Source organism: Lampetra planeri, chromosome 5 (assembly GCF_965212315.1).
Source record: "Lampetra planeri chromosome 5, kcLamPlan1.2.h2, whole genome shotgun sequence".
NCBI classification, from domain to species: Eukaryota; Metazoa; Chordata; class Hyperoartia; order Petromyzontiformes; family Petromyzontidae; genus Lampetra; species Lampetra planeri.
Window position 1 is genome coordinate 18,004,552 of NC_136111.1, and position 25,763 is coordinate 18,030,314.

The window sequence follows — 25,763 nt, forward strand, 5'->3', positions numbered from 1 at the left end:
GTCGTCATCATCATCGTCGAGATGGTCGTCATCATTGTCGTCGTCGAGATCGTCGTCATCATCGTCGAGATTGTCGTGGTCGTCGTCGTCATCATCATCATCATTGTCGTCGCGGTCATGGACAGTGTCATTATTGTCGTGGGAATCCTCAAGGTCACCATCATCGCCGTCATTGGCTGTTTTATTAACAGATGTTTATCTGTTACACGTACGGAGATAAGTTTCGAATGTAATTCATCTCGCATTGATTTTTGCTGCCACTCGAATCGACTAAACACGCCCCAGCCACGTGTACTTTGTAACCATGGATACACCACGCACTGCCAATCAATGCCCCTGTGCGTGTACATTTAATGAAAGCCGGCCTCTGTACGAAGCAACAAACTCGTAACCTCAATCGAATTCGCAAATTTCCCCCCATATTTCATTGTAAACGTAGCCAGTTAATCCTTAACAAGGTCATCATCTTCATCATCGTCGCGGTCTCTCAACCACCGCCATCATCATCATGAACGTAAGCATGTCTTGCCGAGGTCAAGTCGTGGATGCACCTAAACTTTCTTAAATTAAATTGTGGCACGACGGGGATTGTGTTGTTGGGCTCTCCGCGTTGTGAAGTATTGAGTAGCCCACGTATGTAATATGATCAAAATCTCGTTTTTTCGTCCACGCAACATATCTCCATCTCATCCGAAGACCTACATTGTCCCTTCCTGATGCGGAGGGATGATGCATGCCTTTATTTCATCTCGGTTGGATTACCGTAATGCCTTGCTTGCTGGCGTTTCTAAAAGTGTTTTTTAAATAGATTACAATACATTCAAAACTCAGCTGCCAGGGATTTAACCAGATTCATATCTATATTCGTAGGTTTTTTCGGTAAAGTCACGTAGGTAAAAAATTAAAATTAATAAAAGTAAAAGTAAAAAAAAAATCACGACGTTTCGGAGGCAACACAAGCTTCCGTCTTCAGATGGAACCGTCACAGCATGATAGCTGTATCAAGTGAGAAAAACTCCAAGAAAACAGTCCTTGTATATATACTGGTTGAGGGTGGGAAAAAAACAACCTAAGAATATGAATCCTTGCAGTCACGAAAGCTTCAAATCTAGAACAGATTCATATCGTATGACCGTATTACTCAGATTCTCTCTTTCCTGCACTGGCGGTCTGCACAGTGCAGAAATCGTCTTCAAGATTGTGCTCCTCGCGTTTAAGGCCTTGCATGGGCCGGCTCCCAAATATCTCGCCGATCTGCTCGAGTTTTATACAGCACTGCGAAAACTTACATCAGCTGATTCTGGTCTAGTCGTCATTCCAAGGGCAAGACTGCGTTGGTGTTCTCTGGGAGACACGGAGTCTCTTGCAGCCAGGGCGCCACGATTGTGGAATCCCCTTCCTCGATCCATTCGGTATTCCGAGCCTGTGACACTTTTTAAATCACCATCTTAAAACTCAGCTGTTTCTACCGCAGCCTTTCCCCGAAACTGAAGACTAACAAAACAATGTTGTTGTTGTCTGTTTGGATTGCTCTGCAATTTATTATCATTCGCTTTTATCATAGTTATTTATTTTATTGGAATTTCCAGGGCAGTCGTCGTCGATACTGTTATCAGCTTCCTATTTCGCTTCAATTACATCTCCACTTGCGAGTGTAGTTTTATTTTCATGGACAGCGCCTTGAGACACTGCGATGTGAAAGGGGCTTTATAAAATAGAGGTTATTAGTATTATTATCATCACGTTAGGCAGTATTATCATAGTCTCCATCGCCATCACCACCAACAACCAGCATCTGTCAGCCCACCTCCTAACAACATCTTCTCCAATGACACCCCAAACCCATTACTTCTCTCTCCCATCTCTTCTGCATTTGAAAGCAGCACGGAGGGGGGGTGGGGGGGGGTGTTGTCCGTTTCTATAAAAAAAGCGATGAAAAATTTAACCCGTAAAAACAAAGTTTTTCACTATAAATCCTTTATATGCGTGGCTGCTAGAGTCCTCTCGTCCTCTGGCTTGAGATGGCTGCCACCTATGGGTCAGATGATTGTCTGCCAGCATTAAGCAATTGGTAATTACATATTTCAAAAAAATTTCCCTAAATAGTGTAAAATTTAGGAAAAAATTTTTCACGAAAATTAATTGTCACGCACAACGAGTCTGTGTGGAAAATATCAGCTCGATTGGATCACGGGAAGTGGGTTAAAAAAAAAATTTGCACGGTCGCAAGCAAGCAAGCGAACTTAATATAAAGGATTTAAAAACCGTAAATCGTCCCCATCGCCGCACGAACCGGGCCCCAAGTGAAAGCAATCGGCCTCCCCGCTCACGCGTAAGGGCGTCGTTGGAAGCCCTGGGCCGCGTGTGACAATTCCACATTCCTATATACGCCGGCGTTCAGACTAATATCCAAGGGACAAGTACTGTGGACTTACCCCCCTCCCCAAAAAAAAATCGGTTGGTACTTATGGTTTGTCGACCACCCACCCACCCCGGCAGAATAATGTCGATTTCGCCGATGATCGTTATAACGACGACGATGATGCCAGTGATGTGAGCCCACGATGCACGTGACCTACTTAAAGGAGTGACTGTGGGGGCATTGCCCGACACGTGGCGATTGTCGTCGTTATGTAAGCGTCCTGTTTATTGTTGTTATTGTTTCGCACGAGCTTGTGCTGGAGGTTTAAATAAAGCGACCTGTGTCTTGACACCCCCCCCCCCGCAAGCTCTGACTGGATGGGTTGTCACCTGTGCGAGGGGGTTATTTACAAGGCGAGAGAAACTATTGGGACGATGGGTCTCTCCGTCACAGGACACTGACTGGTTCCACCTTAAAACGATTCAAAATGTGGAGGGAGAAGAGAAAAAAAACCACAGAGGACACGGAGAAAAAAATCCACGCGACCACGCGGAGGACATTGGAAACTCGAAATGTACAGCAGGCGTCAGGGTCGGGATACAACCCGCAACCTCCTGTATACCAGACGGAGGTGGTTGGCATCTCAACACCGTGGCGCCCAACCTGATCCCACCTGTTGTCCCGAGCAAGCCGACGTCCTGCCAACGTCCTGCCAACGTCCCACCAGCGGTGCCAACGTCACCCAACATTGCAGCAACGCTTGGTGAGCGGTGGCGCGGTGGTTGCAGCATTGCGCTCCGAACCCGACGACGTCGGTTCGATTTCCAGCGGCGGCGGACAATGACGAGCGCTATCTGAACCATTGCAGGCCCTGCGTTTCCGCCAAACGACACGCGCTGACCAGCGTGGTGAAGTATGGTTGAGCTACGGCCTAGATGTGACACGACGCGGTGAGGTCCTCGTTACAGCGGTGGATCACATCGATGGCTCCACCGTACAATGGGTGTCCACCAACCAAAGGCCACGCGGATGAAATGTTGACACATTTTAGTCCGTTGTCAGTAAAACAAAAACCCGTTGTTGTTTTTAACTATTTCAAGTCAGGAATAAGAATATGCCACCCTGTGTCAGCCCACTGCTGACAGAAGGCTCCCCCCCCCCACGCCGTACCAGTAATGGGTGCTTCGTTTGACCATACTTCACCACGCCGGTGAGCGCGCTTTGTGAAAGTCCAGCGGAGCAAGAAATTGTATCGCCTTGGGCATCGTTCGCGGTTTGTTGTTGTTGTTTTGTTTGGAACACGGGGGGTGCCGTTACGCAAAAAGCGCCACGTCCGTGCGCAGAGCGTTGAAAGGTGCGCGCGTAGCGCAGTCTGTAATCTGCTTACGTTTAATCAGCCTTGGCTCCCGTTTCGCCGCGCGCTGACTGCGCGGGTTTCCTCCAAAAACGCCTCCCCGACGGCGCGACTATGATGCCGCAGATGGATTTGGGGGGATGGAAGTCGACCCCTGACCCCCACACCGCCCCCCCCCCCCCCCAGCTCGGTGAGAGATTTAATTCCACTCAATGTCACTTGCGCCCTTTGTTGTTGTTGTTAAACCGGCTTACTGCGGGCAGCTGTACACGTGATGCGCCCCCCCCCCCAGCCCACTGCGTATACACCGCACGTGGATCAGGCTCGCCACGAACGGCCTCGGCTCATCACACCCCTGACCCGGCAGGCGAGGACGGCAGGGCCACGGTGGAGGCAACGACGACTATCGGGGCCTGGGTTCGAGTCCTGAACTCGGGCAGCTTTTTCCGCGCGGTTTGTGCGCGTCCTCTCCCCCTGTGTTCTGCAAAAGGGTTTGCTCCAGGCTCTCCGGTTTTCCTCCCAGAGCTAAACAAAATAATAATCATGGAATGTAGCTGGTGTTGACCGAACATCCCATTGCTGTAAAAAAAAAACCGACCTGCAATTTATTAAATTTAGAGTCGCGCAAACACGGCAGCAACATAGCCCCCATACTGCGTAAACTTCAGAATGTTTATTTATACTGGAGGAATCCGATGAGCTATGAAGCTCTTTTGAACAGCTGTCCAGCAACTTGCCAAGACCATACAGAAAAAAGTCACGAGACTCGGTGAGGCTTTCTTGGGTAAACGAGAGAGAAAAAAATCGCGATTAATGAATAGTTTTTGTAAATAGCTTTATCCAGGATTGCCCGAGTCTTAAGACTTTTCTTTTGAAACGAAATGTTTCACAAGTACCGAAACAAAGCTGGGATACCGGAAAGACAACTCACCATGTATACAAAGGGGACCACAGTGGCCAGATGTTCACTACCTCGCCTGGTATACAGGAAGTCGTGGGTTCGATCCCTACCCTGATACCTGCTGTATATTTGGAGTTTGCGTGTCTCTCTCCCCCGTGGTCGTGTGGATTTTTTCTCCGGGTCGCCCAGTTTTTCCCTCCTAATTTATCATCAACATCACGCGTTTAGAGTATTTGGCTTCTCTACATTTCCACATAAGCTGCTTCGTTGCACTATCATTTGTGATATCCAGGTCGTTTCTGAAAAATAGCTAAATAGCTCAGTGAGCCTTACCTGGTAAAATAAAAATAGTTAATAGTTTTTATAACACTCCCAAGGTGTGTAGGCAGCTTCCTGAAACCTACTTGCTGCCCTACCATTTCCTGACCACATCACAGCCCAGCGGGTTTGGGAGTTTCACAAATCTCTTGGGTGACCCACCAACCCTTGCCTCCCAAGGCGCTGTATCGCAGGCGTGCATCATCACGCCATGATGGCCACCGTTTAACCAGCGGCAGTGCAGAGAGGTCTTTAACGTCAGTTTGCGACGTGCTTTGCTAATTCCACTTAGAACACCAGCGTAGACGTCGTTAAAAGATTAGATGTCAAATGTTAGATTTTACCATCATTTATTCCCTTCATTTTAAAATTTGCCCATGATTTAAAAAAAAAATTCCACCGTAACAGTTGTACACAAGCGAAGACGCAAATTCGCTACGTAACAGCGAGCATCGTAACTGGAAGCACAATTGTGGCAGTAATGCGACGAGGTGGTGACGGCGTTTTCACGATTCAAAGCGACAGTGAAACCTGGTCAACAGGTGCCATCTAGGGTGGCCCTGCCACAACTGCACTGACGATTTCTACTCGGGGGTGAAACCGACCACAGCGTGGCTTCTAAACTCGTGCTAAATTTAGAAATGACCACGTGTTGCGGCATAAACGTTTCTCTGCAAGGCAAGGCGTTTATCGCGATGCTAAATGCGGTAATGAAGGTATTAATGTCTCGTAATTACATTTTGGGTTCGGCCGCTTGAACAAATTATCTTGCGAAAGCGCTCGGTGCAATGGCCCCTCACAGCACAGAGAGAGGCCCAGAGGGGTAGATGGACATCGTCTATTTTAGACTTCTTTCCTTTCTAAGGCGTTATTGACGCGGACCAAACATTCGAACCGTCGCACGGTGTACAAGGGCTTTAAACGAGCCAATTGTTATCGTGTCAGCTCACCGCCAAAAGAGCTTCACGGCAAATTCTCACAACCAAAATTTGGCGATTACATTCTGTTGTGACCCCAACAATCGATAAACGAATCATAACATTGGCTGCCAAATCCTCCACGCTACGACGACAATGTCCTTCGTAGCGTCGCCAATCAACTTCAAGGACAGTGCATACATTATCAGAGTTATGTGTTTTTTTGCATTATGACTGCAGGTATTGACTCCTTGTAAAAAAAGGTGTCAGTTTTGTTGCCAGCGTCGCCCTGTTTACGGAATGTTACGCTTCCAAGCCTGGTGGTGTTCATTCAGACGCTGTCTTTCCGACAGACCTGTTCTTCACCCGAGGACGGCTGCTTGCGTTGTGGCCGAAACGTCGTGAGAATTATTTAATGTTTTATTTTTTTATTATTTCCCTTCTACACGACTTTACCGAAAGAACCAAGAAGATGAATCCCTGCAGTCACGAAAGCTTTCAATCGAATTTTCGTGAAATTAATTCATTACTCTGCGGCCATCCTGAACAAATATTGGCACGTAAAAAAACAGATTGACTGCAGAATGCGACGAGACTCAAGACTACTCAACTCGTCCTCACCCACAGATTGTTCACCACCAGACCCGGGCGTTTCGTCTCCAACTACCACCGCACTTGCAGGTCCACAACACTCTCATCTATTGTTAGGCCTCTGCAAGGTAAGGTAAAAACTACGAGCCTACCTTTACCCTTACCACAATGCAATCACTCTATCCCTTACCTTTTACCCTTTAGCAAAGTAAGGTAAAAGGTCAAAAGTAACGAGCCTACCTTTACGCGACCTTTTACACTTACCCAATACAAATAACCCGATTACAGGGTAATTACTGGGGTACTACTACACATGAAAAAGGTTTATAACAGGTAAATGCTAGGTACAGCGCTTTATTCATATAGAATACTCTTGATTCCAATTTTAAATGGAGGCCACGGACTGCGTCACGGAGCTTTTAGCGAGCGGTAAACAAGATGTTTACGGTAAACAAGGTATTTACCGGTCAATACTTCGTGCTACTTTTACCCTACCCTTTACCTTACCCCTGAGCATATCAACACCTTTACCCTTTTACCCAGTAAAAAGGGTAAATTAACCTTACCTTGCCGAGGCCTATCTATTGTAACATGTATAGTTCTAGCCGTTGTAAAGTTTTGGGCCTTGAGGTCGCTGGCCTCAGCAACTGTGTAAAGTGTCTCATTCTACTTCTTCCCTCTCATCATCTCCGTCCCCACCAAACGTTCTCATCTTAACCTTTGCTCAATTCAGGACACGTGTCAACTCTTATATCCATTACACATTTCAACAGCGCTGTTTTTTTGTTGCTGGTCACTCGGCGTTTCAGGCCTTCGGTCCTGTGCTCAGCAACCACAATGTAAACAACACAACTATTTGGATTGAGTGCAAGATTGCTGTGATGGTCTTCAAGATTCTTCACGGGGTATCTCACCCCCCACATCACTCTCCCAAGCCCTGCACGTGCCCTCCACTCTGCAAATAGCGATCCCCGGCTGAGTCGACGAGGAAATCTGCAAACGATGAAGGGAGGGGGCAGTCGCTCCTTCTTGGCTGCTGCTCCCCTGCTCTGGAACCCGTCACCACTTGAATTTCACGCACTGCCACTCTTTAGGCCTAGCCTGAATACTTCATTAGTTATTTAAAAAGATCAAGACGTCATCGAGGTCAAAGCCGTTGAAGCTACCACCACCATCAGCTCCTCCCCAACACATTCTACCCTCCGCCAGATCCCACAGCTGCTGCACAGGAGGCACGCGGCAAACCTCCAAGGTCTGCTCTGGCAGTAGTAGTCTCGACAGATGGGTGGCACGGTGGTGAGATGTTAACTACCTCGCCTGGTATACTAGAGATCGTGGGTTCGATCCCGACCCAGACGCCCATGTTCTCCCCGTGGTCGCGTGGATTTTTCTCCGGGTCCTCCGATTTTTACCTTCCAAATTTATAAACGTGCGTTTAAAGACTATTCGGCTGCTATAAATGTCCACATGATAGGCCACTTTATTTGAGCTATCGTTTTTGATAGCCAGGTCACTTCTTATCTGGTAAAATAAACAATAAGTTCAGTCGTTTAGTTTAGACTCCCACCATCTGCTCTTAGGTCTTCTCCTTGATCACCTATACGTACATAAATTTACCGCCACCACCGTCGCTACATTGTTACATCTCTCACCTCCACCACTACTAAAACCGCTATAAGCGTGACCGGTACCACTACCACCAAGGGTGGCCAGGTGTATGAAGCCCCTGCAGCGGCCGTTTCCATAACTTTTATATTTAAACTTGGTGGGGAGGAGGCGATGTTAACTTAATTTCTATATGCACCAATAATCACCAACTTCGACCCGATCATCCCCACCAGCCCCAGATCATCGAACGAGTGACCGCTGGTCACCGCAGAGATGGACAGACATTTATTCAAATTACTAATAACTGCCTGGGGAAATATCATGAGATGCAAATGACCAATTAACTGTGTCTGTGTGTAATGTAGATACCAATTACAAATGTAATGGAATTATATACTTATATTTCATGCTCTTCATATCGTGGTTGTCTCCAAGTGTTCCCCAATCGTCCTTGGGTTCATTCCAATTGTTCCTGGATATTCCCTGGGTAACTCTTGGGTTATCCCTACGTTATCCTTCGGTTCTCTCTGGCTTACCCCTGGGCTAGTACTGGGTTATCCCTGGGTTTTTCTTCAGGTTATCCCCTAGGTTCATCCCCGGGGTAGGTCACATTCAGCTGAGAGGGAAGAGCTCCTCCAGCTGCCTGCGCGTGTCGTCTGGAGACGTCACCGTGTGTCCGATCGTACGCTCATCGTAAAAGATCTCGTGGTCGTTTCCACCCTGGTGGGCAGAGAGAGAGAGAGAGAGGAGATGCCGCGGTCGCCAATTACTATAATTACAAAATGTTCATAAAAAAATGTCATCATCATCAGCCCTTTGTCAGTCCGCTTTTGGGACGAAGGTGTTGGTCGTGGTAGCCGTCTGAGCCGTGCGTCACCCCACTGGTGTGTGCGGGGATCGGTGAAGGGTGGATGAGAGGGCTGGGAGGAGGGAGGAAGGTTTGGTAGGTGGGTGGAAAGGAGTCGAGGTGGCTGCGTGGGTGGGAGGGAGGAAGTGTCTCTCGGTGGGTGGATGGGAGAAAGGAAGGTGTATTGGTGGGGGGGGGCGGGCGGAGAGAGATGGAGGATATAGAGAGAGTGTGTGTGTGGGTGTGTGAGTGAGTGGGTGACAGGACAGGACATTGTTGTGTGAAAAGAGGAGAGGGTGGGTGCATGGGAGGGATAGATGGAGATAATAGGGTGGGTGCATGGGAGGGAGGGACGGAAAGGATAGGGTATGGAGTGTGAGAAGAGAGCGGTGCAGTGAGAGGGAGGGAGGGAGGGGCTGCATGGGCGTTCGTTCTGACCGCCATGGTTTTGTCTCCGAAGAAGTGCACGGTGCGGAGGCGGTCGGGAGCCAGGAGGCCGAGGCAGAAGCGCTTGTCCCATCCCTCAGGGAACACGTCAAAGCTGATCTGTCCTCCTGGGGGGAGGGAGGGGGGAGGGAGAGAGAGACGAGGCAAGATGTGAGGAGCGAGTGAGAGGGAGGGAGAGAAGGTGGACTATGGAAGAGTGTGAGAATGGGGAGGACTAAATGGGGGTGAGGAGGTGAGGAAAGGAGAGAGTGGAGAAGATCGTGGGGGAAAAAAAGATGGGGAGATGAGTGGAGAGAGATGAGGAGGGAGGGAGGGAGGGAGCGAGGGAGGGCAAGCGGGCAGGTGGGCGGGAGGGAGGGAACAGGAAAGTAATGAGTACGTAAATGAGAGAAAATTGTTCTAAACCCCAGTTCCTCGAAATGCTGGGGCCAGGTTTTGTATGGCTGTCACAGTGCCACATTCCTACTTTATGATCCATTCATTGGTCTGAAATCTCCCAGTCATTCCCTGTGCAAAAGTGGCTCCAGGTTCCGGTAGTTATTTTTAAAGTCCATGCCAGGTATCGACCCGTCCACTACTCACCTATCGAGAACACCAGACCCTTCCCGGCAAACTTTTCCCGCAAGTCTTCAACGAACTTTTGTCGGATATTTTCTTTCTGGAATAAAATGTTAAAAACCCACAACAGAATCAAAAACATCAGATGGAAATTGAAAACACTCCATACAATTAAATTTAACATATTTTTGGTCACTAGCATTGATGTTTTATCAATAATGAAACAGTTTGTGTACGAGTTTCATTTAAAGTTTTCACAGCCGGCGGATAATCTCCGCGCCGTTTTCGCGGTTGCGCCGCGTGGCTGAGAATCCCTCAACAGCTTTCCCCACGCACTACTGCGGGCATCTTCACGATCTGAATCGTACGATTTTAATCCCGAAGACACCCAGCCAAACCTTAACCCTCTTAAACCCACCGAGATTTAGCTTTACGTCAATTGACCCAAGGCTCATTACCCACTAAGACTGATTGCCTAAGATTATCGCCAACATCTCATGACTTTCATTGCCCAACTTGACCAGGTTACAGGGGCGTGGGCGTTGTGATGATGTCGAACTCGGGTGCCTTCACGGAAAACGAAATAGCAAAAAACACAATTGGTATTTTTTTCCGTACAAGAGTGTCTCCGTGTGATGCATCTCAAGTTGTTGTACACAGATGGGGGGAGCCGTAATTCAATGACGCAGTTTCGTCTTTTGTCAAAACCCATTCAAGTGTCCCTGTGAAGCATCCAGAGATGCTTATAGCATTCAGGCGCTATATAGATGCAAATTATTATTATTACAGGTGAACTCCTCTTATCCGCTGTCCTATTACCCACGACTCGTATTATCCGCGGTAGCTGTAGGGCCCGTATTTTTTTGAATGATTTAGAAATTTGGACTGAGGTTGCATCATCTCCCATTCGCAGAACTGGCCAATGAGCGCATTTTCACCAACATGTCAGGAGACATTTGCCAAGGTGTGCATCGGGCACTTAAGGCTTCTTTGCCTCGTGCATACAAGTCGTGAGAAACCGCGCGCACGCGAGGATTACGCGACGCTTTCCACCATGCGTTGGTGGATCGGAAGTATTTTATTAGCAGCACGGATACCAACGGATAGCTGCTTTGTGTTCTCAGATTTTTTTTTACCAATCGTTCGATCGATTTGGACGGTCAACTTTCGGGGATGTACCGAGTACCAACAAAAGTTTCTATTTCAGGTTCACCTCAACTGCAGCAGAGAGATGCGGCAGTTGGATTGCAAGTCCAGAGCTCTAACCGGCAGCCTCTGGGGGAGTAATCAATTCGTTAATCGCATAGCCCAGCTCTACTTTCAACCGTTAGTAGTACTGTGCTGGATTACACTGGAAAGTCTCACCGAGTCTCAAGACTCGGTGAGCTCGTTGCTGGACGGGGCAATATTGCTTTGTTTAAGCGCAATGGAGTAAATTGCAGGTAAATATTCAGCACTGGGATGTTTGCACTGGCGGAGTCAGTGGAGGGGGGGGTGGGGTGGCACATGCCCCCCCAATGATCCGATCGAAATCCCTAATTTCGATCGGATCATTGGGGTTTATTAGTAATAAATCGGCATTTTGCGACACCCACTGCCACTGTAGCATATTATTACGTGCCAGGGACTCTATGAGATGATAGGACAATAGTCTGAGTCCATAATTGGCAATAAGTAACGGCAAAGCAGTTATAAGTGACTCAGAATTGTGCGCAGTTGTGTATACACAGTACACGACTTCCCTGAGCGCGATGCCGATAACACACGGTTCGAATTCGACCCTCGATCGATGGCTGCGCCATCGCCGCACACGCGTCGAATAAAAAGCAAACGACAAGTCCTTACTTACTAACAACTCCTATTATTTTTCAATCCTACCTGAAATTCCTGGCTCTGCCATTGGATGTTTGGCCAATAGCAACTACATTGTGTTGGTATTGAACCCGGGATAACATACAAATTACACTCAAGTCTCACATTCACTCACACAAATATCCCCCATATACCCTTAACAGACTGTTGGGGCAAGTGCTGTTAACGAGGGGGTGGGGTGGCCAGTGCCACGCCCGGCCGCCTTTGTCTCCCCAGCTGTGATGTTTACACACCGCTCCAGAACCGATTCAGAAAATCGTCACTGGTGTTGGACGTGAACGGGAATCGAACTTGGGTCGCTGGATTCGTAGCGCAGCGCGCTAACCGCTAACATCACTCACACACTCCCTGACATACACACCCAATCACTCGCACTCCCGCACTCTCTGCAGAACAGGGGGAGGAGCGTACAAAATCCACGCAGAAAGGCGCCTGAGTTGGGATGCGAACCCAGGCACTTCTTGCCACGAGATGCGAGTGTTCACCACCGCCCATAATTGAACATCCCCGTCTGCCTCGGTGGGCGCGCGATGAGAGTGTGCGCGTGACGATCCGAGGCCATCGGGGGCGAGGCGCTGCGCACGCGAGCAAGCGCACCTTGTCAAGCTCGTAGAATTCGAGTCGCTCCTCCTGGGTGCAGCTTCTCCCCACGGGACACACGTTGAGCATGCCATTCCGGAACTCGATGAAGGTTCCCCTTGCGTGCGCACCGACGCAAAGCACAGCAGACGCACGGACACCGCGGCTCCAGTTAACGAGCGGAAATCAACGCCCACTCTCTCGATACGCAAATTATTTAATGTTGCTGCGACTGCTGCGTTGGCTGTGGTGCACAAGCACATCGATTATCCGGCGCGCAATTATGCGGCTTCCAACATAATCCGACGGTCCCGGGCCGATCTGGCGAACCTCCATCACAACTGATTGAGTTGGATTCAGACTCTGAATAACCACTTCGAATTCTACACCCCTATCATCACCCCATGCTGGGTCTTGAGATTGGAGTGTGAAGTACAGCGCAGTAAATTCAGTAACTTTTTAGGTAGGATATTTTTTAAAATCTATTTTTATGTTCATGCTAATTTCATACTGTAAACTAATTTTAAACACTAAAAAAACATATAAACGACACCTAAAAACGTGTTAAGGAATGAGCCATTAAAAAAAATACTCGCAAATTACTCAATTGGGAATACGCATAGCAACCATCACCCACTACTGCAAAACTACTTCACACTGATTCTGTGAAAACAGCAGTGCCTTCCTACACGAGAGCCTTGCGCTATAAGAATGGCACGGATTGTGAAGGTACTAGTCAATTGACGATGTAACGATTTGATTTCTAACGGTCGTGTAAACCAAACCACTAAACTATTTTTATTTTACCATATAAGGCCCACTGAGCTATAGAGATATTTTTCAGAAGTGACCCGGCCACAAATGATAGCTCAATGAAGTGGCTTATCATGTAGAAATGTATTGCAGCCAAATTCTCTAAACGCACGTTGAATCTAAATGTGGAGGGAAAAACTGGAGGACCCGGAGAAAAATCCAAGCGACCCAGAGAAACGTTGATATGTATCTATGTTGAACTTATTTCGCACCATACGTAGCCAAAGCATGCTAATCACAGATGCGGGGGAAGGACAACAAACTAAGAAAAAATTAGTTCTAAAGATGAAATGAGTTTTCAATCTAGATTTACAAGTGCATAGCTCCCACAGCTTCCTAATATCGGAAGGCATAGCAGAGCATTCCAGATGGCCACAAAAGCGCATCTGAAAGCACGCGATGTAGTGAGCGTTCCGACGGCCAGCCAAAATCCGCGATGAGGACGACTGGAGTTCGCGTAATGGTTTATGTTCCTTGACGAGATTCGCAAGGTATTGAGGTTCGTGGCAAAAATTAACCGGCCAAACACTCTAAATGCGTGATATTGATTCTAAATGTGGAGGGAAAAACCGGAGGACACGGAGAAAAATCCACGCCACCCGGAAAAACCGCTGAGGATCAGAGGCTCGGGGGAGGGTACGGTGGGGCGAGGGGGGGCCCGAACCTCTTGCGAGGCAGGCGGATGTGGCTCATGTAGGCGAGGCAGTAGTTGATGAATTCCTGGAGGATCTCCTCACCCAGGTGACTCTGGATGCTCTGAGCGGGGATGGGGAACACGCGGGGGGGGGGGGGTGGGGGAGAAGCCTCGGTCAGCACCGCGATGGACCGTCGCCGCTACGAGGAGCACGATACGTCAACTCATGAAATCATATTAAATCTCACGCTCACAATAAATGAACTGGATCACGTGCAGAGGTAAAAGTGCAGCGCTGCAATGTCTTGCCCGTGCCTCTGGAGAACTCTATGGGAGCAAGCTCTAGAGCAGGGGTCGGCAACCTACGGCTCCGGAGCCGCATGCGGCTCTTTACGGGCTGCTTCTTGACGATATGTACGTATGTACAGTATGTACTCAGATGCATTGCGGCTCTTGAAATACTAAATTTTGTACCGAATTGGAAAGAAATGGCTCTTCTTGTTATTTTGGTTGCCGACCCCTGCTCTAGAGGGCCCCTCCCGAGGACATTTTGGCCTACTCTTCAATGCTGGACAAACGTCTTAGACGAGGTTGTAATAAAGAGGATCTGTCCTCCCACCATGCCTTGTATAACCGTCACATCACCATACCACATGCATTCCAGTTACGGGGGTTGCGTAACCTTACTTCACCACGGTGGCCAGTATGGCTGATGGCAGCACAGCCATGAGCACGTTTTAGATATCACTCACTACTGAGGCTAGCCGTGGCCGGGAATGCAATGCAGGTCGCCAGTTTCACGGTGCAGTGACCTAACCACTTCTCCACCACTATAAATTGACACAGCAAAGACATGTTTCACTATAGAATAACATTATAGACTTTAAAAGACCGACAAAACTATACATTATTAAAGATCCACACCACTATAATCGATAGAATTATGCCACCACAGACACTACAGATTCTAACCATTATAGCTACAACAGCTTTGCTCCATGATAGATTCTGTTGTGGAATCTACACCCGCCACCAGGACAAAAACGCCGGCATTTCTGAACCACACCGCGAGCCTGAATGGTGACGATTCATCGGGTTGTGGAACGGCAGAGTCGCTACATGTTTGTTAAAAAAAAAGTTGACATTTGGTGGTCGTGGCGATGGTGGTCGTGGTGGGTGTCAGACACGACAATACCTGTTGGGCAAAGAGGCGACCATCCTTGTATGCCACCAGACCGTTCTCCGCAAACACATAGTCAAACTGGTTCACCACTGCCAAGCGAGAAGGTGAAAGAGGCTGAGCGTTAGTCACAAATGCAAAGATCCCCCTGTAGCCAATTAGGCTGTTGGGGACAAGTGCTGTTAGCGAGCAAAGACGCAGCAGTGGATATGCACAAACTCGCTCTCACCATAATCCTCGCTGCCTCCCAGCTGCTCGATGATCTTGCAAAAGTCGGAACCACCCACAACCCCGATTCGAACTTGTCTCCTCAGCCTCTGCAGCAAATCCTGCATATCCGGAGAAATTGTCTGCGAAGAGATGTGGGGTGGGTAGGGGGAGGAGATGGGCAGGATCAGGAGGGACAGCAGGATTTGCTCATGATCAAAACATGTTTTGAATCCCTTGTCAATCCACTGCTGTTTAAAGGCCTCTCCGACACCGTGTTGGGGGTGGTTTGACCATACTGCACCACGCTGGTCAGTGCAGGTTGGCGGAGGTAGGGACCAGGACCAGTTAAGACATCACCGGCAACTGATATTGCCCACTGCCGTGAAAGTTAACTCAAGCCGCCAGATTAATTACACAGAGTGAAGCCTCTGCCCCACTGGATGTAGACTCTTGTTGCACGTGCTGTTTAGTGTGAGCTGGTATCTCTGAGGGGGGCAGGCAGGGGGTTCACGACAGCCATGTCACAAAGTGTCAACAATGTTCAGAACCTGGGTACAATTCCTGGGCTTGGGTGTTTTGTTCTCTCTCTCTCTCCGAGGTTCATAATGGCTGTGCGAGAAACAACGAGCCACCATCTCCGAGATTATATGTTCAAGCCTGGCTGACTCCCTCCTCTCTCTCACTTGTGCCATGTCCAGTTTTGTCAATCCACTGCTGGATAAAGGCAGTGGCGGGTGTCATGGGGAGCTGTTTCACCATAGCTTATACCACACCGGTCAGCGCGGGTTGGTGAAGGTGGAAGCATAGACGCAAAAGCATAGAAGTAAAGTACAACAATGTACATTGCTGCTCTGCCCACCGCATGGTAGCCAAAATACCTGCTTAATGAATGAGTGGTCTTTTCACGTGCAATTTCATTGAGGGTCTGTGCGTTGCCTTGGTGTGTTCTGGGACTGTTCTTGCTGTTGTTTTGCGGCCTTACCCAAGCTTGGGAATTGGTGTACTAATGACACACACAAAACCCATAGAGCCACGGGCATAACTACATCTCAGCGGGCCTCCTCCCCCACCTGGTCAAACAACACCGACAAAGTTTGAGACCGCAGTAGTTTTCGCTTTATGATTTCAGGCTGTGTCGACCTAGGGGAGGCGAGAGAGAGAGAGAGGGGGGCGGGGGGGCTGGGCTGGTGTCGCCTCACCTGGCGCGCCGGCGTCAGGGTGCCATCCACGTCGAAGAGACACAGCACGGACTCGTCGCGGGTGCCCGCCATGGCCTCTTGCCACCACCACCAGCAGCCTCCTCCTCCTCGCTCACGGAGCGCGAAACCCGGCGGAGGCGGACACAGCCGGTCGTCACCACCCACGTAACCAACCCCAACAAGTTGCAAGTCGCGTGACGTCATTCACACACACACACACACGCAGTCGTGCGTGACGTCTTCCGCTTGCGGATTACGTCATCTTGACGCTAATGACGCCGGCTTACTATGAATGACGTCGTTTTACTACGAGTGACGTCATCTTACTAATGACGTCTTCTTACTCCTGACGCCCACTTACTAATGACGTCATCTTACTACGAATGACGTCATTTTACTACGAATGACGTAATCTAACTACGAATGACGCCGACTTACTAATGACGTCTATATGAATGACGCCAACTTACTACTAAATTATGTCATCCTGCAACCGCAGTCTGATTTCTGAATTCCTCGCATTACGAGCTCGTATAGGCAAATATGATCGCACTCAGGATGTTTTTTTAAACAATAAAACTCTTTAATAATAACGAACGAAAAACGCGAACGGCCACATTCACTCCCGACTCACACCACAGTTCCACCTCACTCTCCCTAGTTTGTCTACACTATTAATAACGTCATATTATGGCTAATTGCGTCATCTTACCACTAAAGAGCATGACGTTTTATCGTGTTAACAATGGCCGGCGTCGGTGACGTCACTAGCAGGAAAAAAACTTGCGGCGAATATCAAATCCCAAAAATAAACTTTAAACTGTGGAGGAAAACATTAGCTGTAAAGCTCCTTTCCCGACAGATGTCCATAAGAGCCCCGTTTCGTTAAGCGTAACCGTTTATGAATGAGGGCGAATACCGTGTCTAATGACGTCATTGACTAGCGAATGGCAACACTTACGTGACGTCACGTAATATAATTTGAAAGTGTCGTCACTTACAATGTTTCACGTCACTTTGTGGTGTGATGTGTTATGAAATTGGGATATTGCCCGAAACGTCGCATATTATGTTTTCCCTTTAAGGCCACGCACAGTGCTACTGACGAACGTGTTGAGTTCGTATTTGTCGTTCGAGGTTAGTTCCTCATGAAGCACATTCAGAATCAACATGCATCTTCTTCTTGGTTCTTTCGGTAAAGTCACGTAGAAGGGAAATAATAAAATAATAAAAAATTCACATAATAAAATTTTAATAAAATAAAGAATAAAATAAAATCAACAAGCATCTTCTTGGTTCTTTCGGTAAAGTCACGTAGAAGGGAAATAATAAAAATACAACATAATAAAATAAAAATGCATCTTCTTGGTTCTTTCGGTAAAGTCACGTAGAAGGGAAATAATAAAAATACAACATAATAAAATACAAATTTAATAAAATAAAGATAAAATAAACAATAAAATAAATAATAAAATCTACATGCATTTAGATTATTTTGCTGCTGTAACTTTCCACACGATAAGCCACTTTGTTGAGCCATCGTGTGTAGCCCAGATGGCTTCTAAAAAAACAAATTAATACCTCAGTGGGCATTACCCGATAAGACAATATTTAGTTGGGTTTTATTTGTATAGTTCCCGAAGCGATTTACCTTTCCTATACTTTGCACTCATGTCATGTTTTATATTGTTTACATAGTTTTTTTTTTATATCGTTTGCAGTCTAAACAAATACATTCTGATGCAGTCTGCAAATGGGGCAGCAATCCATCTACAGTTCCCGCGTTGCCATGGAGACCCCCACAGGCGTGATGACGTCACAACCCCCCTCCCCCATCTCGTTGTGGGCGGGGCCTCGCTTCACCCCCTGACCAAGATGGCCACGTGGCCGCTCCGCGTCCGACTTCTGCCTCAGCTACTCCTCCGCGCCGCAAACTCGGCCGGGCGCCACCCTGCCGCCCCCCTCGTCGCGGAGCTCACGACGCTGTCGAGGTATAGAGAGAGAGAGATGGGGGGCACGGACCTTAGCACGCAGCCAGCGCGTCGTCATCTCTGACCCACTAACACCAACAACCTCCTCCATTCGTTAACGCGGCAGCGGGCATCAACCACACGGAAAGGGACTGCGGCAAACATCGTCGCGGGGTTTTTTTCATCACACTTGAAGGGGAGGGGTCGGCGCGGTAAGGGTCTGCGGTAAACGGTGCTTGATTATATTATTGGTTCTTTCGGTAAAGTCGCGTAGAAGGGAAATAATAAAATAATAAAAATACAACTATTAAATTATTACGACGTTTCGATTGCAAAACAAGCAATCGTCATCAGGTGTGAAAACCACAGCAATAAAAAAAATTCAAATTTTCTTGCTGTGGTTTTCGCACCTGATGATGATTGCTTGTGTTGCAATCGAAACGTGATAATTTAATTGTTTTATTTTTATTATTATTTCCCTTCTACGTGACTTTACCGAAAGAACCAAGACTATGAATCCCTGCAGTCACGAAAGCTTTAAATCGAAAGGGACTTGATTATTTTGGGTTGTTGCAGAAACATCGTGATCTATTATTTTTTCTACCAACGTGACTTAACCGAAAGAACCAAAGAGTAAAGAAAGGGCACTGATAAGGGGTTGACAGGTTTGTTTGTATTCGTCAACACAGCTTGACTTGGTTAATGGTTGACATGATGTACATTTGTGAATGGTTGATACAACTTGGTTGTGATTGGTCCCTTGGGTTGACGTAGCCTTTTCTGATTTGGCTGATGGTTAGACAAAAATGCAAATGACACAATCCTGGTCTCTTGAGTTTCCACCACATTGTTTAAACGAATGAACTTGACCTGACACCGGAGCTCATGATTGGTCAATATTGTGCTTTATTAGTCGACGTTTTAACACAGCTTGACTCTTGATTGGTTAACGGTTGACATGTTGTGCATGTTGAGAATGGTTGACACAACTTGGTCGTGATTGGTCCTTTGGTTGACGTAGCTTGTTCCTGATTTGCTGATGGTTAGATCAAAATGCAAATGACACAGTTCTGGTCTCTTGATCTGACACCGGAGCTCATGATTAGTCAATATTGTGCTTTATTGGTCAATGTGTAGTGACATATTTTATTATGTTTTATTTTTATTATTTTCCTTCTACGTGACTTTACCAAAAGAACCAAGAAGATGAATCCCTGCAGTCACGAAAGCTTTAAATCGAAATGTAGTGACATAGCGCTGACTGTTGGACAGCAACTGCAGGTGGGCACTTAGCGCACACGCCGCTGAGCATATACGCGGGTGTGCCGGCAGGGCGGAGAAACTGGGGCAAGGGTCATGATAGACCTCATGTGGAAGCCGCTGGAACCTTCTAGAGGGTTCGAGAAGGGAGGCGCGGCTAGTGCGGAGCCAAGCCGCGCCGAAGGGAGTATAAGCAGTGGAGAGCGAGAGCTCTGGGCTACCGGTTCTGGGATTGGACTCGTCTCGTCGTCGCTGTCATCCTCGTTGCCCTCGTCGCTGCTGTCATCGCCCGATTATGGCGCGGCCGGACAGCGGTTGGCTGTCCCGGTCGACGCCGTCAGTGCAACGCGGACAGGGTCGTGTCTGGGACGGGACGCGTGGCAGCGAGGTCGTGTGTGAGAGAGAGAAGGGGGCCGGAGTGGTGTTGTGAGCTCGGCAACAACAACGAATAAGGAGGGCAGAGCGGTGCCTCCCGCGACCACCTCGTCTTCGGCTGACTGTGTGTGCGTCGCACGCCACCCGCACGCACAGACGACACTACAAATGTTTACTGCAGATCTTCTCTCCTCCCCTGCAGGTGGCATGGACTGCGTAGAAACAACAGTAGCATCATTACCTGCGCAAGTCTCCGCAGCCGTGGGTTCAATGCTGGACGACCTCTTACGACAGCGCGGGGCTCTGCCACTCACGACCCGGCGTCAAGGTCATCATCGGAGTCAAATGTGGACTCCCCCAAATCCTTCCACTGCTAACATTCAAATGATCCAGAACACTGCCGACAGACCCATCGATCACGCCCCGTAAATGAGCTCCACATCACTCCAATTCTCAAAACTTTCCACTGGCTCTCGATCCGTAAACCGGACCTTCAGGATTCTCCACAGACTCGTCTTCCCTGCCTACATGCACGCTCTTCAGCTCCACCAACCGAGGCCTTCCGTTACAACTCACCCTCCCCCCCTGAATGGGAGGTCACTGCTGCCCCTGTGCTGGCCGTAAGGTCTGAGAATTCCCTCCCGTGGTTATTTGTGCTGTTCAGGTCCAGGCTCAAGACCTTCCTCTTATCCACTGCCCATAACTGCCTGTCTCTCCATAATAATGGTTTTTGGGTTAGATCGCGTAAATATAAAATGTGTCGTTAAAACCCGCCACCACCCGACACAGCCAATTAGCAAGGTTTGTCACGCAAACAAAACATGCTAAAACATGCCAACTCGTTCACCTGTCTCCTAAGTCTCTCTTCTCCTCTCTGCCCAGTAGCCTTGTGCTCTACGTCATCCGTCTGAAAATAACCCACAAAAAAGCCCCCCCCCCCCTCCCCTCCGGCCGCCCCTCCCCCCCCTCTTTAGTTACCAATATTTTCACGACCATTTCCCCCATTTCCCCCTCTACGTCTGTTTGCACAGTCTCCTGAGACGCAATCACATTCAGACTCTTTCAAAATCCAAATACACTTTATTTGGGGCGGTCAAACAAGCAGCATTTTTTGCAAAGGGTATGCGGTTCGTTCCCAGTGGCCCCCCAGGTTGATACTGTGGGCGTAGTAACCAAAAATGCAAGCCAACTTCACAATGGACGCTAAAGATCCTGTCACATTCGAAAAAAAAGCAGGCTTTGTGTGCCGGCATCATGGTTCAAAGTTGGCAAATTATACCCGCAAATTACCTCACTGGGTAAAGGCACGTAGTATAAACATAGCCCACTCTTGTGAGACTGCGGACTGCAATCATCTGCGGAGCGTAGCAACTTCCTTCGTGATAGCCAGCCGCTATAAGAATGGCGCCAATATCGAATGCGCTCCCGATTTGATTTGCAGGTCAACATCGGGAGAGGATGGAAGGGGTGATGTCTTCATTCCGATTTACCGCTTCCCAGCCATCAGAGCGACGCGCTTCATATCGCGACTGAAGAACGTGCAGACGATTTTCATGGTGGTTGCATTGCCACCCATCTATTACCTGCACACGCAGGTGAGACTGGGGGAAACTGGCAGTTCAAAGGGTTCATAATGGCCGTGTCAGAGCTACTAACCCGGAACAGCTGAGATCCTGGGTTTGAATCAACATTTCAACCGCCAGTAGTTAAGCCAGGTTGTCAAGTGCGGTGAAGTGATTATATGTCAATTGAAGGCACCACGCTGTCAAATGTATTCTCTCAACAATAGATCAGTCAACAGTAAGTCAATATTTCTGCCCACCCTACTCCGAAGGACCGTTTCCCAAAACGTTAGACATTTGGTACATTTTTTTTTCTGTTGAAGGCCTTGTTAATTACAAAGCTGTTGAATATATTTTAAAACGTGCGTTTGTGCACTGCTGCCAACGAAATTCCTTAATACGCATTTTATCTGATGCTTGTGGAAGATTTATATCAGGAGAATGTTCAATTTCATCTGGCCTTTGGCTAAAATGCACCAACAATGGGCAAATGGCCAAGGCACTTTTCAACCATAAATCTTGCATTTGTGCGCGCATGTGCAAGATGGCACAGTGGGGAGTGCAGGCGGTGCATGTGCCAGTCATCTCGCTCAGTTTATCCATGACACCTGGGTCACACCTGGATCTGTCCCATGACCTCTTTGCCAGCCAGCGAGCCTTGGACACTTCACGTGATGATCTCAAAGTGCACCTCGCACCCAAGCCCGGGTGGCACAAGAGCCGCGCAGTGGTGACATCGCTCTCACTCGGTGGCGAATGACAGCGGCTGTTGTTGTTTGTCGTCGTCGTCGCGTGCGGGGTGAGCGGCAGGGCCTGGTGGACGAGCACTCATTGCGGCTAACGTCGGGCGTTGCCGTCCTCGCCTGCTGCTCCCTCTACGGCATCAGCCACTACCTGCGCCGCTGGGTGGGGCTGATGGCGCTGAGCGCCGACGGGAACACGCTCCGCGTGTCGCACCTCTCCTTCTGGGGCGGGCGCCGCGACCGCCTCGTGCCCGTGGCGGACGTGGTGCCGCTCTCCGAGGGCCGTGACCGACCCCAGGACCCGCTGCTGGCGCTGCGCTGCTACTCGCACCGCGACGTGCTGTACTTCTCGCTGCGCTACGGCCGCGTGCTCGACGGCGCGAAATTCCGCGCCGTCTTCGGCGATACGTTCGTCTCACCGGATCGGTGACGGTGAAAATAAAAAAACCACCATGCTGCCGTAAGAATGTGGAGTTGAAGCCACTGGCACAGAACTAATATTGGCGAGCGGGATAAGAGGCTCGTTTGAGCAGGAAGACATGCTCTTACATCCCCTTCCTCCAGCTGTCCCGGCCGTCCCAGCCGTCCGTGCTGTCGACTCCCTGCATCTATCCAAGTCCAGGCTCGAGACCTTCATTTTACGACCGACTGCCTCTCCCTACAAATATAAACACTTCTCCTGTCACCGTACATCTTCTTGAGATGTAGTAACATCTAAGCGCTATATTATTCCACGTTGTATCCCTTATGGGGCCGATTAACCTCCAATAAAACTTTAACTGGCGACCTCCGACTGCCCTGACCATACTGCCACCTCGCTGGCCGTTGTGCCGTCATTGCGCAAAACTTGTTTTTAAAAGCACACTTTTAATCTTTAAACGAGCTGTGTAAATCTACGTTTAAACGGTGTGTGTTAAGAAGCCCAGTCCCCCTGGAACCTGTGAAGCGCAATTTTTCATTGTCAACAAGGGTCATAATCTGATGAAAATCTGCTCGATAATCAACTCTTTTGAGTTCTATTCTTGGCCACAGCTGACATCAGTGGTGAGTGATAACCAAACTGGTCCTGGGCACTCACTTCCCCGACTCTCACCGACCAGCGTGGTGAAGTATGTTTAAACCCCCATATAACCGGCATGGCATTCGTCCAGCGGTGTATTAAACAAGGGCTGTACATTCTACATTCTTGTGTAGTGCTTGTGTAAGATTACGCTCTGAATGGAATGGAAGCTCCCTTACGCTGTCTTCCCGACAGACCTGTTCTTCACCTGAGGACGGCTGCTTGCGTTGTGACCGAAACGTCGTGAGAATTATTGTATGTTTTATTTTTATTATTTTATTATTTCCCTTCTACGTGACTTTACCGAAAGAACCAAGAAGATGAATCCCTGCAGTCACGAAAGCTTTAAATCGAAATTTGCCAGCTTTGTTTTACTTTTGATCCAATATAAATACAAAACGTGAAAATAATTAAATCGGATCTCGTGACGGTTTACACGTGCGTTTTACACTTGCGTCAGTTGCAGCTGTAAAGGTATAGCCAGGGACCTGTGAACTCGTTAACACATCATTTACAACAGCCCATAAAGTCACCCAGGTCAGCGGTTCAAATGGCAGCCAAAGGTCAACTCAACCCATCATCATCCTCCAGGGGTCGATACAATTTGGCAATACCACTTTGTGGGAAGCCAACAGTGGATAGACGCCCACTTGCCATGGGAATGTGGAATGTGCACCACTGGCCGAGGAAGGACTACCAGCAGAGATGAGTACTGTCCAATGCTCATATACGGAGAGACACAATCTAAATTTCGATATAAAGCTTTCGTGACTGCAGGGATTCATCTTCTTGGTTCTTTCGGTAAAGCCACGTAAAAGGGAAATAATAAAATAAGAAAAATAAAACATAATAATATATAATTTTTTAATGTTTTCTTTTAATAATATTATTTTATTATGTTTTCTTTTTATTATTTTATTACTTCCCTTCTACCTGACTTTACCGAAAGAACCAAGAAGAAGACACAATCTAGTTTACTTTTGGTGATAGAAATAAACTACTGCCCTTTGTCATCAATCCGCTGTCAATGAATGAAACCACTGCTGGAAGCACACCTCCCCACCAGGGGGCGGGGGCTGTTTGACCATACTTCACCACGCTGGTCCACACCAACACTCGCCACTGCTGTTACCCGTCGCCGGGAATCAAACTCTGCGGGTTATCTGGATTCACAGCGGAGTGCGCTGACCATTGCACCACAGCTCCCCAAAGTTGAGATTAATTGACAGGTACATTCTTTTTGAGTATGAATTCCTGCAGCCGCAAAAGCTTTAAGTCAAGGTTTCATTGGCAGGTGTTGTTTAGCCCAGTCCCGAGCGGCTTTAATGTGCACGAGCGACGCAATACTGCACGTGTTTTATTACTTACCGTGGTTGTAAGAAGGTGCTTTCGTTTGACAGCCGATAAGGGAGGCGGATTCGATTTCAGTCTGTGTAGGATGTCAGCTCATTGCCTCATTTAACGAGCCTTGGGACCCCATGCTAGACCTTGGCAGTTTATGAAGGCCTCACGACTGAGGTCTCTACGGTATATGGAGACTTTTGCCGTGTGACATCGACAATTACAATTCACCACGGTCATTATTCTGACCTCGTATTCGACGAGTAAATTGACTTGGCCAGCTGGATACATCGCCTATTCGCGCGGGATAATAGCCGGTGGCACAAGACGGGTGAAGAAGGCGCACGACGGTTAAATGAGGGGAAGGGATCCAAGCAGAGGTCGCAACCGGGTATCCGATACCCGTACCCTACCCGATACCCGGCTACCCGTACCCGGCCAGGTACGGGTGCCCGTTTGCGACCTTGGTGCGGCCGGGTACGGGTAGGCCGTGAGTCACTGGTGAGTCACCGTTTGTCACTCATTTGGGGTACGGGTACCCATTTGCGACCCTAGTGCGGCCGGGTACGGGTACGGGTAAGGAATCAAAACCCGTTTGCGACCTCTGGATCCAAGGCTCTAGGACAACCACCACCGTCATAGCGATGTCAGTGATGGGATCAGTTCACGTGTGGGGAGATGAGAGGACCACTCACTGGTGGGCGGTTGGGGTGGCCTCCATCCAGCGGTGGATAGAAAATGGCCCGTTCTAAATAATGATTTTGAACACTTAGAACGATATCATGAAATGGCTTCATCGCCACTGAATACGTTGAAAGGCAAGGCCATTAAGCAAAGGGCTGTTTCTTTTTAGTATTTGCAAAATGGAAAACCCCTGGATGTGCCGTCTCCCCAGGCTCATCAGTCGGGTTGCAGTGGCCACGTGTATAATTAATGTCAGGAGGGTAGAAAAGCTATTGCTGCATTTAGAGTGATCATCAGTGGTGGTGGCCTCGGGCAAAATAAAACTAAGCAAACGACGAGGGGCACAAATAGCTCAATGTGTCGCGGGCTCATAAACAG

The 25,763-nt window shown here is 48.4% G+C and overlaps 2 protein-coding genes across 3 annotated transcripts; one reads left to right on the plus strand and one right to left on the minus strand.

Annotated features, from left to right (window-relative positions):
* Positions 1–6,266: 6,266 nt before the first annotated feature.
* On the minus strand, positions 6,267–16,665 carry LOC144719065 (phosphomannomutase 2-like). The gene is made up of 8 exons (XM_078594831.1): positions 16,391–16,665; positions 15,211–15,331; positions 14,997–15,073; positions 13,832–13,923; positions 12,373–12,472; positions 9,928–10,003; positions 9,337–9,452; positions 6,267–8,771 (listed from the first exon to the last, which is right to left on the minus strand). The coding sequence occupies exons 1-8, from the start codon at positions 16,592–16,594 to the stop codon at positions 8,664–8,666; spliced, it is 894 nt and encodes a 297-aa protein (XP_078450957.1). The 5' UTR covers positions 16,595–16,665; the 3' UTR covers positions 6,267–8,663.
* Positions 16,666–18,218: 1,553 nt separating this feature from the next.
* On the plus strand, positions 18,219–23,086 carry TMEM186 (transmembrane protein 186). Of its 2 annotated transcripts, XM_078594833.1 has the most exons (4): positions 18,219–18,381; positions 20,198–20,323; positions 21,437–21,590; positions 22,368–23,086. In XM_078594833.1, the coding sequence occupies exons 1-4, from the start codon at positions 18,266–18,268 to the stop codon at positions 22,728–22,730; spliced, it is 759 nt and encodes a 252-aa protein (XP_078450959.1). In that variant the 5' UTR covers positions 18,219–18,265; the 3' UTR covers positions 22,731–23,086. The 2 variants fall into 2 exon arrangements, with proteins under 2 accessions (XP_078450959.1, XP_078450958.1); XM_078594832.1 differs by lacking the exons at positions 18,219–18,381; positions 20,198–20,323 and having other exon boundaries at positions 21,049–21,590.
* Positions 23,087–25,763: the final 2,677 nt, after the last annotated feature.